This window comes from Mytilus galloprovincialis, chromosome 2, assembly GCF_965363235.1.
Source record: "Mytilus galloprovincialis chromosome 2, xbMytGall1.hap1.1, whole genome shotgun sequence".
Lineage (NCBI taxonomy): Eukaryota > Metazoa > Mollusca > Bivalvia > Mytilida > Mytilidae > Mytilus > Mytilus galloprovincialis.
In genome coordinates this window covers 105,995,370-106,010,504 of record NC_134839.1, presented here as the reverse complement: position 1 = coordinate 106,010,504, position 15,135 = coordinate 105,995,370, and the positions used below count along the sequence as shown (strand labels likewise).

Here is a 15,135-nt window from a genome sequence, read left to right as displayed (position 1 = left end):
TACCTCGTACATGTCGGATAAACGTTTATTATACCGTAATATTGCCGTTTGGGAAATGAACAAGATCAACAGACGAAACACTTAATTGCGAAATCGGTACCGGAACTATGTCGTCAGAAGAAGATAGTGTTGAAAATTTGTCATTCTCGGCTAAATGTAAGTCAATATCTGGTTTTATACGTTTTATAACAAATGGCCATGTAATACTGAACAGGAAAATAACAGATACTAATGGTATTTTAAAATGAACAGATTTCTATTTTCTGATCTTCCATGGCCAGCTGTTCAATGTTCAACTGATCAATTTTTACAAAAAAGTGTTTACTTCTTTATAAGAAAAAGAGGGTTGACTTACTATAGTCTTTTTTTCTGTTGAAATAATGGGCATTAACTCTGTTCTAAGGGGAGATGTTTTCACTTACATGTTTTCATGTTTGTTTACTTTTATTGGAAAAGTGTGGAAAATACTTGGAACAGATACAGTTCATGTGCCTAAATAGAAAAAATATTCGATACATATATGTTTGTTAATGTTATATTTGTGTTTATGATGAAGCACATTTTGTTCCACAAGAATTTATAAGAGTATGGGTTTTTTTCTAAATTAAAAAAATAAAATAATTTAAATTGTTGTCAGATAATTTATTTTCAAAATCATCCCAGAAATTGAACTGAGTAGCTTGGTAACATTACAACAATGTTTTGAAATATTGTGTAATGGAATCAGATTTCATTGCAATATGACGAATAATTTATTGAAAGACATATAACGTTAAATAATCTCATAATCTGTACTAGATCCAAATGATAAAATTTGATTCAATACATTACACCTTACTACCATTTATTCAAATTCAGACATGTTCTGAAATCACACATTGAAGCTATCTTTTACCCTGTTTAAACAATGTAATGTGATTAAAACTGCTTAAACAGACATGTTTAACCCATCATACAAACTTTAAACCAAGCATTTTTATGGCTGTAATTTGTGTTTTAAAGCTAGAATCCTATTAATTCCTAGAAATATTTGCTTTCCTTTGCTTACCTTAAGTTGAAATGCTGTAATGCAAAGTATGAAATTTAATATAGAACATTTAATTTGAATCAACAATAGTAGGAGATTTTATATTATAAGTTTAATCTGTTTTGTTGGAGGCATGAGTAAGTACAAAATGTACTGGTACATGTATATTAGTTTTCGGAAGAAAAAAAATATGGAAAGCAACAATGGCACAGAAAAGGCTGAGTTGGTGTGATCTGCTTTTATTGTAATGTAATTCAAGGTATCCCTTGGTTCTTCTCCCCCTCAGACCTATTATATCCTTGATTTTTAAAATTATTATAAGCGAACCAGTGAAATGCAAAATCCTCTGGAAATGCCCCAGAACACAATTTTTAGGTTCATATATTTCAACAACAAAAATTGTAAAACGAAATAGTTGTACTGTTGGCACAACATCATAGTCATGATAGTGGAGTGCTAGTGATGATGGAGGGCTGGTAGAATGAAAATTCAACTTTCCCTTCGTAACAGTAGTTTAAAGGAATTTAGTATCAAATGATAACTTTGGAAAAGAAAACAGATTTGATGTAAAAGAACAACATAGATTTGAGGCTTACATTATTATAATATCAAATTAGAGTAAAAAGTGCACAATTATAGTCATGATAAAGTCCTAAATCTTGATTAAACAATAAAACTGTATTGAATATATACTAGCAAAACAATATAGTTCAAAATTAGTTATTGGAAATGAAAATTATTATGATTCACATTAAGGAGGGGTACAAAAATTTCCACCAAAAATTAAGATTTTTTTTCATTACAAAATTTTATTCATTTATACACTATTAGTTAATATGAGGCAGGCATAACCTGTGAATTGGGACGAAGTTTGTTTAAATTATTTTTTTTGTAACTTAAATATTTGTTAAAAAAAAGAAACGGAAATACCGTAACGTTTCCGATTTTGGTTCTGTTGTTAGGGATTTTACTTGTGACGTTATTTAAGTTATGACGTCATGTTCAATGTAAACAAAGAAACGCAATGCATCAGATAACGTTTATTCATACCAAAGACATAGGATGATTAAAAATGAAATATTGGTATTGTGTTCCTTGAGTTCCTATACTTTTCTAGACTAATCAAGGGAATCAAAGTCTCATGACAACAAGACCGGAAGAAGGAAGTAGAGTTATGTGTTCTGCGCAGATCCGGAAATTAAAAAACGCGACAAAAAAAAATTGAACGATTTTGAGTTCATTAGTACAATGAAAAATTCGGGAAATTTTCCCGATTTTTTTTTTTTTTTTTTTTTATTGAATTTTCTACTGTAATAGGGGACAAAGTCCCCATATTACTTTATGATATGGTACAAAAATCAACCAAAAAATCAATTTGTTTTGGCCCCAGATCACTTTTAAAATGTTATTATCATTGACAAAGCTCCAAAAAATATCTTCCCTTAACCTAAACTGCCATATTTTTGCATTAAAGGGAAACTTCGCAAAAAAATCAAAAATTGATATTATGTCCATTCTGTATAGAAACGCTCAAATTCATAGATATTAAAGTTTTATTCTGCTAGATAAGAGACCACCATCGATTTTAAATTTAGAGTATTAATTCTCTGCGTTCGGCCATTTTTTCATCTTGTCCGATTTGAAACCACAATATGTCTAAGGACCAAAACTACAGTAACCTGATGTAGTCGTAATTGTGTGTCGATATCTTGTCAATCGTACGGTTGTTTTATCCGACTAGTTAACTAACTTGATACGGAAAATTTTCTTATTTTTAAAAAATAACCATGGTTTTTTATTTTTAAACTGTTAATATTGGAAATAGTTAAAAAGTCAAAGTTCAAATCATAAATAAGTGTTCCGTAAAAATTGAATTGTTTTCAAAAATCTAATTTTTTCATAATTCTTTTATGTAATAAACTTTATTAAAATAAATTCGGATCTTCTCTCAACTGATCACCCGCATGGCTAAAGGTATTACTTCCAAAGGTATTGTGAGGAGTGTGAGGTGACACGTCCAGGTATTCAAGCGATTTCCTGTCGGGCTTGTAAGTTCATGCATCGTTTCACTTCTAAGGGTATTGATCAGTGTACACGGCCGATAACTTATAACTTTCCATTTTGAACTATTAGGTGTATAATATACATCTCTGTCTTGCGTGTATGAAAGTGATATAATATACTAGTCATTACTAAACGCATACGCTTGTTTATAAATAACATTTCTGGTGTAAAGAATATTATTTATAAAAATATAAATAATGCAAAAAAAAACCAAGATTTGATGAAATAAAAATCTATATACATATTTTTTCCAAGGGTAAATTTGGTAAAATGTAATATACTCGTTGTCAATAGTGAAGGACAGATTGAAACATACCAGAAATATTGATTTAAAAAAATTTACGCAATTGTCGACCATTCCTTTATACGCCTGGATAATAAGTTACGGAACTATAGCACAAATTGAAATATATACATGTATACATTGAACATAAGAAAGAAACATACATTTTGTGTAAATTGGGGTAAAAGTTTTGTAAATAGACTAGTCCACGTATGCCAACAGTATGTAAAAGATTATTGTATACCAAAAGAAGAAGAAGAAGAAGAGAGCCTATTTGATTTAAATACAGGTCGATATATAACTTGCTTTGGCTCATCGAAGTTATGGACATACATGTAGTTAAATCACAGATTTATATTAATTAGATTGTTCTCGAATAAAGGGAGAAATTCGTCATCATCACAATTGTTCCGACATGCATGTAATACATACACAACTGGACGTACACAATGATCCCCAAGGGATGTGAATATTTTCCAGGGAAAACTATAGAGTATCAAAGTTTCAAATCAATTTCGGGATTTATTTTCTTTCTTGATATTCAATGACAGCAATTTAAAGAATAAACTGCTCGTCTCTTTAGCGGCCCCCGCTTTAGAGGTATTCTTGCCAGTTAAAACAGACTTAAAATTCATTCTGTTTTTTTTTTAAACATCGTTGGTCAAATAGCTAAAGTATTATATGTTGTGAGACGAAGACTTTTTTAATAAGGACATTCCCGATTATGCATAAATTTTGTTGATGTTTTTCACACTTGAAAAGAATATCTTCTCGATACCATTCCAAGAAGATCCTTTAATTTCCTAAATTTTTTAAAACATCTTTTTTTTTCATATATCTGAAGTATTCATGAGTTGTGAGATTTAAAATATTTTGATGAGAACATTTATTCCTAAATAGGTAAATAAAGATCGCTTTGGATGGACTAAATTATATAATTGCAATTGTTAATGATCTGTTTGAAATATTTAAGGTTGCCGATTCTGATGTAAAATAGTACAATTTTTAGTTCATACACTCGTGTTTAGAAGGCTATTTTTATTTATAATAAATTTATTCAATTAAAATAATTCAGTATTTTATCGTTACAAAAGTAATCAGAAGTCATAATTCATTTAAGAGTGATCTTATGCAAAATATAAAAATATACAACAGCTATCCAGTTATTGTGCGACCTTATTATTCCCGTTAATTAATTTTAATTCTTTTTTTTTTACATTTCTATGTCAAAAACTTAACTGACTCCCGTTTACCATTCTGATACGAAATGTTGTTCACACCTGAAATGCCAGTGAACCGTGACGCCTAGATTTCACTGAACGAAGATCAAAAGATTGGAATTACATAATGCTAATCTTTTAATTACCTTGAGTTTAACTACCATTCAACATTCACTAAGTGTCACAAAACAATACACATTTTATTACCACCGTACAAGGAAGTGAAAATTTTTGCTGGAATGAAGCAAAAAGGTCAGAATACAAACATGTATTTTTAATACACTATCGATCATGTCAGTTTCATATGTTTGTTTAAAGTATTTGTGAAAAAAAATCATAAAAATGTTCTATTGTATGATTTACTTTTATTATTAAGATTCGTTTAAAAAATCCACACGATCTTATTTTAAAAGTTGCATGGCTTTCACTTATTTTTCGTTGGTTAATAGCTACACCAAAAGTCATCGATGCGCTTTAAATAACGTTATCAGATGGTTAACGAACAAGACTTAAATGAGATTAATTTCACTCCCGGCATGCAAAAAGACTTAAACTACGTCACATAAGTCAGGAAGTTTCAAGAAATAAAATTAATAATTTCCAATTTTCTTCTTTATTAGTTTTCATATCAAAATAAAACTTGGTGAATATGTTTTTTATGGTATTATGAACATAATAAGACGAAAAGTGAAAAATCGTGAATTATCCCTTTAAATTGAAATATCTTTATTTAACTCATTGGGGACCTAATTTTTAAATATTTTTTTCATAAAAGCTGTTCTTAAACTAAACAATTGTAAAATGTAAGTGATTTCTGTAATTTAGTTCTTTTTTTATTTTGATATATATCTTCTATTTCTCCTATTAGTTCAACAGAAAAAAAAGTACCTACAAAAAAATTGCAAGTGTAAACAAAAACGCATGCTTCTTTCGAAGGCAGATTGTGAGCTTAAATGAACAGTGACCCCATATTTTAATTTATTTTTATACGACCGCAAAAATTTTAATTTTTCGTCGTATATTGCTATCACGTTGGTGTCGTCGTCGTCGTCTGCGTCGTCGTCCTGCGTCGTCGTCCTGCGTCGTCGTCGTCCAAATACTTTTAGTTTTCGCACTCTAACTTTAGTAAAAGTGAATAAAAATCTATGAAATTTTAACACAAGGTTTATGACCACAAAAGGAAGGTTGGGATTGGTTTTGGGAGTTTTGATCCCAACATTTTAGGAATTAGGGGCCAAAAAGAGCCCAAATAAGAATTTTCTTGGTTTTCACACTATAACTTTAGTTTAAGTACAATGTAAATAGGAATTTATGAAATTTTGACAAAAGGTTTATGACCACAAAAGGAAGGTTGGGATTGATTTTGGTAGTTTTGGTTCCTACAGTTTAGGAATTAGGGGCCAAAAAAGGGCCCAAATAAGCATTATTCTTGGTTTTCGCACAATAACTTTAGTATAAGTAAATAGAAATCAATGAAATTTTAACACAAGGTATATGACCACAAAAGGAAGGTTGGGATTGGTTTTGGGAGTTTTGATCCCAACATTTTAGGAATTAGGGGCTAAAAAGAGCCCAAATAAGCATTTTCTTGGTTTTCGCACTATAACTTTAATTTAAGTACAATGTAAATAGGAATTTATGAAATTTTGACACAAGGTTTATGACCACAAAAGGAAGGTTGGGATTGATTTTGGTAGTTTTGGTTCCTACAGTTTAGGAATTAGGGGCCAAAAAAGGGCCCAAATAAGCATTATTCTTGGTTTTCGCACAATAACTTTAGTATAAGTAAATAGAAATCAATGAAATTTAAACACAAGGTTTATGACCACCAAAGGAAGGTTGGGATTGATTTTGGGAGTTGAGGTCCGAACAGTTTAGGAATTAGGGGCCAAAAAAGGGCCCAAATAAGCATTTTTCTTGGTTTTTGCACCATAACTTTAGTATAAGTAAATAGAAATCTATGAAATTTAAACACAAGGTTTATGACCATAAAATTTTTGGTCCCGTTTTCAAATTGGTCTACATTAAGGTCCAAAGGGTCCAAAATTAAACTTTGTTTGATTTTGACAAAAATTGAATTCTTGGGGTTCTTTGATATGCTGAATCTAAAAATGTACTTAGATTTTTAATTATTGGCCCAGTTTTCAAGTTGGTCCAAATCGGGGTCCAAAATTAAACTTTGTTTGATTTCATCAAAAATTGAATAATTGGGGTTCTTTGATATGCCGATTCTAACTGTGTATGTAGATTCTTAATTTTTGGTCTCGTTTTCAAATTGGTCAACATAAAGGTCCAAAGGGTCCAAAATTAAACTTAGCTTGATTTTAACAAAAATTGAATTCTTGGGCTTCTTTGATATGCTGAATCTAAACATGTACTTAGATTTTTGATTATGGGCCCAGTTTTCAAGTTGGTCCAAATCAGGATCCAAAATTATTATATTAAGTATTGTGCAATAGCAAGAAATTTTCAATTGCAGAGTATTCAGCAATAGCAAGAAATCTTCAATTGCACAGTATTGTGCAATAGCAAGAAATCTTCAATTGCACAGTATTGTGCAATAGCAAATATTTTCAATTGCACAGTATTGTGCAATAGCAAGAAATATCTAATTGCACAATATTGTGCAATAGCAAGAAATTTTCAATTGATTGGAGTTATCTTTCTTTGTCCAGAATAGTAGTTGAATCAACTTAAATCATTGTTTTATACAATATACAATGTATATTCACTTTTACTACCAACTGATAAATTAAAACAATCTTTACCATTCAGTGATAACAAGCACTTGTTTTACATTTTAATATTGTATGATGTATTTAAATGAGTAGTTATTGCTATTTCTTCAATTTTTTTGAGAGGATTAATATTCAACAGCATAGTGAATTGCTCAAAGGCAAAACAAACATTTTAATTTCATTAGACCACATTCATTCTGTGTCAGAAACCTATGCTGTGTCAACTATTTAATCACAGTCCAAATTTAGAGCTGAATCCAGCTTGAAAGTTGTGTCCATACTTGCCCCAACCGTTCAGGGTTCAACCTCTGTGGTCGTATAAAGCTGCGCCCTGCGGAGCATCTGGTTCTATTTAGTATATGATCATTAAGATCATTTATAGAAAAAAATAGCGAAATCCTACGTTTAAAAAAATATAAATTTATACCCTCGAGCCCCCTTAAGCTGGGGTCACACATTCATGATTTTTACTGCCGTCATTGACAGGACCATTCATGATAAAAAATTATCAAAAGTCTGATCAAGATCCTGTGAATCGTGGCTTGGAATTCAAACTTTAATTTAAATTTATAAAAACTTTTATTGAATCACAACAACCGTCAGATATTGTTCAGGAAGCGTCCAAATTCAGCCGTTTCAAACCAGATTTGTCTAGATTATCCTGTTCTCAATCCGATTCTAATTGGATTTCTATCTCTCACATGTTACAAAACGACCGAATCTGTCCAGACAGCATCCCGATTCTTCTGAATGTGATCCGACAGAGTTGTAATTCTACTAGACAAAATTGGCCAAGTTTCCCAGAATGTTACGGAACCCACCTAACTGTTAGGTGTCTGGCCGACCTATCTGGACACTCCTGATCTGTAGGAATCTAATCAGAATGTATACAACTTCGTTAAGACAGTGTTGGGACATTGTGCATTAAGCAAAAGAGAAATCAATAATAGATAGAGAAAATGAAATCAGAAAATACTAATTTGTTGTTTCTTCTTAATCTATTTGTCAACAACAATATGTAAAGATGTACATGTACCTTCACCAGCATTATTTTTGAGTATGATAATAAAATGCTCAGAGATTTCAGAAATGAACAGAAACACCATGCTCATGAATACAAACAATTAAAACACACAAGATCATAAATTTACCTTTTATTGTATCAATGTAATGTTTCTATTAAAAGGTAATGGAAATAATGGAAATAATGAGCAGTTTAGGAAGCAAATGGAAATACAAAGGCTTAGAAATCAAGCACAGGTTTGTTGACTTTTCAAATCATTTAAAACTTGAAATTGGTTGAATACACCTTTATATCGCTATTTGTCCGCCATTACTGGATATCACACAGGTTCCCTTAAAATTTTGACGTCATAAAACAAAATATCTGACGTCACAATGGAAACAAATGATTGTTATATGCATCAAAAGTTCAAGCGGCCGGGTCAGCCGGGATTAGCGATAAGGTGTATAAGAACATTTAACTTTTTTTGAGACAATATCTTTTGTGCAATTAATCAGACCTTATATAAATATATAGATATAGGTATGAGTGCCAATGAAACAACTCTCCTTCCAAGTCATAATTTGTAAAAGTCAACCATTATAGGTCAAAGTTCAATGTACGGTCCTCAACACAGAGCCTTTATTTGGTAAAAAACGTGCGTTGGAGTGAAAAAAAGGTCACTTTTTTAGGGCACTTCAAGCTTATATGATCAATTAAAAGACTGACATTTTGGAAAATTTTAGGTATCAAATCATTTGACATAAATTGCAAGCAGACCTAACAGTGTTCATCATCAATACCCATAAATTTAGTACCCATCCCAACTATTTGTGATGTCTTCTACAAAAGCTCCCTTGAAAAAATTGTGACTCGGCTAATTACATTTTCATTGCTTTATAGCACGGTACCCATTTTGTATCCCCAACTTCTCATAGATACCTAAAAGTCCTCATTACAATAATCAAAATGTTTTCATAATCTTAAACAAATAATGCCATTATGCACCTTTAATGTTGTTTTTAGTACAAACTTTTTCTTGGTTTATAGGGATGTGTTTTGGAGACTTTGTTACAACATATTGTTATAAAGTAATATATCTAATCGTATTCTATATATGATATATACTTATTGAATAACAACATTGATTGCTAGGTTATTTAACCCTTTATATTGATAAGTTAACTGGTCTATTGATGTCAACATTGGCCTTTTGGTCACTTGGTTATTGAACCCATACTATGATAAGTGGTCTGTCCAGGTACTTATTAGCCTGTTGATTGCTTGGCCATTGAACCCTATATTATAATAACTGGTCTGTCAAGATAATAATAAGCTCATTAATTGCTTTGCATTGTTATTGAACATGTTGAACCCCTATTATTGTTTCATGGTTGTAGTATGTTATAAATATACAATATTGTTGCAGGCCTTGCAGAAAGACATCAAAGAAAAGCTGACAGATGAACTTGATACACTTTTTGAACAGTTTATGACTGATGTAGAACAGTATGAACGACTGGAAGAACAAAACCAAAATTATGTCTTCAAAAGATCTATTTCTACAAGGTACTAATTCAATAAAACACTTTATTAATAAGGGGTCATCCATAATTGTCAACCGTTTTCCAAAGTGTACAAAACGTACACTTGGGGGGAGGGGGTTAAAAAATCAACATTTTTACCATACGCTTTTTTTTTTATTTCCGGAATTTATACTGTTTCTGTAGGTAAAGTCGATTTATTAAATCGAGAATTGGCTTGGGTGTGTTTCTCTTCTTGTTTCTTCTTTATTATTTTCACTTGATGACATTTATTTCGATATCATAATTCTACTCAATCAGTATTGAACGATTAAAAGATCAAATTATATGAAAACTAAATCTTTCAAAAATGAGAACTAGTAAAATTATTTAAACAAAAAGTTTGCAAGCCGCATTTCTCAGTACCCCCCTGATTGTCAATTTCACCTGCTTTATTATAGATCGTTATCGCTTTAGTCTGTTTAATAAACAAAATCGATGGAAACACTAAATTCTTTGAATGTTTTGATTTTAAATTCCTTGAAGATTTTTTTATTTTTGTGAAAAGATTTTAAACTGGTTCTTCTATTAATTTCCTTGTAAAGAATTCCAAAATAGTAAACCAGTAAACCGGAAGTAAACTTATTTTTCTTAGTATAAGCCTCCTTTAATTAGGAGCACCTCCATATGAAGTTTAATCTTAACTTAAGAAATATCCAATATATGTACACGTTACAGTATATATACATAAACGATAATAGTGCCATGAATGGCATATTTACAGGGACCTTTTAATACAGAGAAATACAGGTAGGAAATTTAAAAACTCAAAAAGTTTTAAAACATTACACTTTTATTGATTGCTGTCTTGAGCTCTGATTTCAGAAATAACTGTCAGTCCATACTTTACCAATGCAATATAATCATGCATTTCCCTTTCTTTGATTCTAATAGCATAATTTATGTGCCCTTTTGTTAATCTTTGGATGCTCTAGGTGCCCTTTTTAGCTCACCTGGTCTGAAGGGCCAAGTGAGCTTTTCTCATCACTTTGCGTCCGTCGTCATCCGTTGACATTAGCTTTTCCAGAAATCTTCTCCTCTGAAACTACTGGGCCAAATTAAACCACACTTGGCCACAATCATCATTGGGGTATCTAGTTTAAAAAATGTGTTTTTTAGCTCACCTGGTCTGAAGGGCCAAGTGAGCTTTTCTCATCACTTTGCGTCCGTCGTCATCCGTTGACATTAGCTTTTCCAGAAATCTTCTCCTCTGAAACTACTGGGCCAAATTAAACCACACTTGGCCACAATCATCATTGGGGTATCTAGTTTAAAAAATGTGTTTTTTAGCTCACCTGGTCTGAAGGGCCAAGTGAGCTTTTCTCATCACTTTGCGTCCGTCGTCATCCGTTGTCGTTACCTTTTCCAGAAATCTTCTCCTCTGAAACTACTGGGCCAAATTAAACCACACTTGGCCACAATCATCATTGGGGTATCTAGTTTAAAAAATGTGTAGCGTGACCCGGCCAACCAACCAAGATGGCCGCCATGGCTAAAAATAGAACATAGGGGTAAAATTTAGAATTTGGCTTTATAACTCTGAAACCAAAGCCTTTAGAGCAAATCTGACATGGAATAAAATTGTTTATCAGAAAAAGATATATCTGCCCTGAAATTTTCAGACGAATCCGACAACCAGTTGTTGGGTTGCTGCCCCTGAATTGGCAATTTTAAGGAAATTATACCGTTTTTTGGCTATTATCTTGAATATTATTATAGATAGAGATAAACTGTAAACAGCAATAATGTAAAGCAAAGTAAGATCTACAAATAAGTTAATATGACTAAAATGGTCAGTTAACCCCTTAAGGAGTAAAATTGCCATTTAGTCATTTTTTACCAATTTTTCGTAATTTTTTCTAATCTTTTACAAAAATCATCTCTAAAACTACTGTTCCAAATTTAACCATACTTGGCCTTAATCATCATTGAGGTATCCATGGCTAAAAATAGAACATAGGGTAAAATGTAGATTTTGGCTTATAATTCTGAAACCAAAGCATTAAGAGCAATTCAGACATGGGGATAAATTGTTTTGCAAGTCAAGATCTATCTGCCCTGAAATTTACAGATGTATCCGTCAACTGTTTGTTGGGTTGCTGCCCCTGAATTGGAAATTTTGAAGGAAATTTTGCTGTTTTTGGTTATTATCTTGAATATTATTATAGATAGAGATAAACTGTAAACAGCAATAATGTTCAACAAAGTAAGATCCACAAATAAGTCAACATTACCAAAAAGGTCAGTTGACCCCTTAAGGATTTATTGCCCTTTATAGTCAATTTTTAATAATTTTTGTAAATTTTGTAAATTTTTGTAAATTTTGACAAAATATTTTCGTCTTTTACTAATGGGCCAAGTTCATTATAAATTGAGATAATTGTAAGAAGCAAGAATGTTCAGTTAAGTAAGATCTACAAACACATCACCATCACCAAAACACAATTTTGTCATGAATTCATCTGTGTCTTTGTTTAATATGTACATAGACCAAGGTGAGCGACACAGGCTCTTAAGAGCCTCTAGTTTATTGGAGTTACCATTCCCACTGTGTGATAGGGGAAACACTAATCTTTGTACTCTTTATTCTGACAAAACACAAGCATCACAGATAGATGTCATCAAATAAAACAGTCAGATATGTTTTAGTTTTTTTTCAATGCAAATTTCTATATTAAACTAAAATATAATAGACAGGATCTTCTTTTTATTAATACTCATTCAATTCTGTGTGTATTGCATGACCTTCTTTGTCTTTTATGTCTATTATCATTGATGTAAGTAAACGGTACATGTTCTTCTTCTTGCATGAAGTATAAATCACTGTAAAGATGCTAATATTACAGTACTTGAAATTAAAAAGTCTTTCAGAGAAGAAGTTTAGAAGAAAGTAATGTTTCTGATACATGTACATTTAATTTAACGCATTATCTGTTGTTACGTGTTGTAACAGTTCTCTGCATGCTTAAGTCAATGTAATTAAACAGATTTTATTTTTAACTATGCTTTTGAACTTATCTGTGTTCAAGTGATGAAAAATATTCCTTTAGTTTTGTCATTAATATTTCACCAATAGAGAAGTGCTATTAGATGTACAGGAGGGTTGGGATCCCGCTAACATGTTTAACCCCGCCACATTATTTATGTATATGCCTGTCCCAAGTCAGGAGCCTGTAATTCAGTGGTTGTCGTTTGTTTATGTGTTACATATTTGTTTTTCGTTCATTTTTTTACATAAATAAGGCCGTTAGTTTTCTCGTTTGAATTGTTTTACATTGTCTTATCGGGGCCTTTTATAGCTGACTATGCGGTATGGGCTTTGCTCATTGTTGAAGGCCGTACGGTGACCTATAGTTGTTAATGTCTGTTTCATTTTGGTCTTTTGTGGATAGTTGTCTCATTGGCAATCATACCACATCTTCTTTTTTATAAGATATTTATGAAGTTAGTTTTCTCAATAATAATGTATTGATATAAAAACCTTTTATTCTTTTTAAGTTGTAAGACTGCTTCATCATGCATTTAACATAAATTGTTGGTAAAAGAATTTGTAATTTATATCCACACAAGTCACATATTCCTTTCCTATTCTCATTTCTATTCATTTGTAAAATTTGACATTTCGAAAGGGATTTTTTTAATCAAGGATTTTCTATTCCTGGAAGTTTGTATAATAGTTATATTGTTGCCAGTTGGTCTTTGTGGTACATGTTTAGGCAACCTTGTGTGAAAGGACTATTTTTTGTAGTGTTACAGATTTTCTAAAAAAATAAGGAATGAAAAGATGACTCTCAGTTCATCTTGTTCATACTATATTTTTGATTGAGTTTGCATTTTATGCAAACTCAAATAGATTATCTGTAAATTATTTGGTGATTGGAAGTCTTTATTAGTTTTTTTTTTATACATTAGTCCCCCAAACTAACATCTTTCAGAATTGTAAACAAAACAGGATGATTCTTTGCTTTTTGGCTTTACATACAAACAAAAAAATAGATCTGATACAAACAGCAGCAAGAAAGTCAGTTTTAGAGTTTTAAATATTTTAGTACTATAGCTATCAGACAAGCTTCTCTTGGTAGTGTGAGTTGGATAGGATAGTTAATGTGTATGGTAGTGTGAATCAGACAGGATAGTTAATTTGTATTGTAGTGTGAATTGGATAGGATAGTTAATGTGAATGGTAGTGTGAATCGGATAGGATAGTTAATTTGTATGGTAGTGTGAATTGGATAGGATAGTTAATGTGAATGGTAGTGTGAATCGGATAGGAAGTTAATGTAAATGGTAGTGTGAATCAGACAGGATAGTTAATGTGAATGGTAGTGTGAATCGGATAGGATAGTTAATGTGTATGGTAGTGTGAGTTGGATAGAATAATTAATGTGTATGATAGTGTGAATCAGACTTGAAAGTTAATTTGTATGGTAGTGTGAATTGGATAGGAAGTTAATGTAAATGGAAGTGTGAATCGGACAGGATAGTTATTTTGTATGGTAGTGTGAATCGGAAAGGATAGTTATTGTGTATAGATGTGCGAGTTTGTTAGGATAGTTAATGTGTATGATATTGTGAGTTGGATAGGATAGTTAATGTGAATGGTAGTGTGTGTATGATAGGATAGTTAATATGTATGGTAGTGTGTGTATAATAGGATAGTTAATGTGTATGGTAGTGTGTGTATAATAGGATAGTTAATGTGAATGGTAGTGTGTGTACGATAGGATAGTTAATGTGAATGGTAGTGTGTGTATGATAGGATAGTTAATGTGTATGGTAGAGTGAATTGGATAGGATAGTTAATATGAATGGTAGTGTGTGTATGATAGGATAGTAAATGTGAATGGTAGTGTGTGTATAATAGGATAGTTAATGTGTATGGTAGTGTGAATTGGGTAGGATAGTTAATGTGAATGGTAGTATGTGTATGATAGGATAGTTAATGTGTATGGTAGTGTGTGTATAATAGATAGTTAATGTGTATGGTAGAATGTGTATGATAGGATAGTTAATGCGTATGGTAGTGTGTGTATGATAGGATAGTTAATGTGTATGGTAGTGTGTGTATGATAGGATAGTTAATGTGTATGGTAGTGTGTGTATGATAGGATAGTTAATGTGTATGGTAGTGTGTGTATAATAGGATAGTTAATGTGTATGGTAGTATGTGTATAATAGGATAGTTAATGTGTATGGTAGTGTATGTTTGATAGGATA

At 31.5% G+C, this 15,135-nt stretch overlaps 1 protein-coding gene across 2 annotated transcripts in view; it reads left to right on the top strand.

Moving 5' to 3' along the window:
• The first annotated feature begins 5 nt into the window (after positions 1 to 5).
• The window catches only part of LOC143065264 (sterol O-acyltransferase 1-like), a 37,664-nt gene continuing 22,534 nt past the window's right edge, over positions 6 to 15,135 (top strand). For both annotated transcript variants that reach the window (XM_076238727.1, XM_076238725.1), the window contains exons 1-3: positions 6 to 156; positions 8,519 to 8,592; positions 9,765 to 9,904. In XM_076238727.1, the coding sequence (XP_076094842.1) occupies positions 108 to 156; positions 8,519 to 8,592; positions 9,765 to 9,904 (263 nt within the window). In that variant the 5' untranslated portion in view covers positions 6 to 107. The remainder of the gene's footprint in view (positions 157 to 8,518; positions 8,593 to 9,764; positions 9,905 to 15,135) is intronic.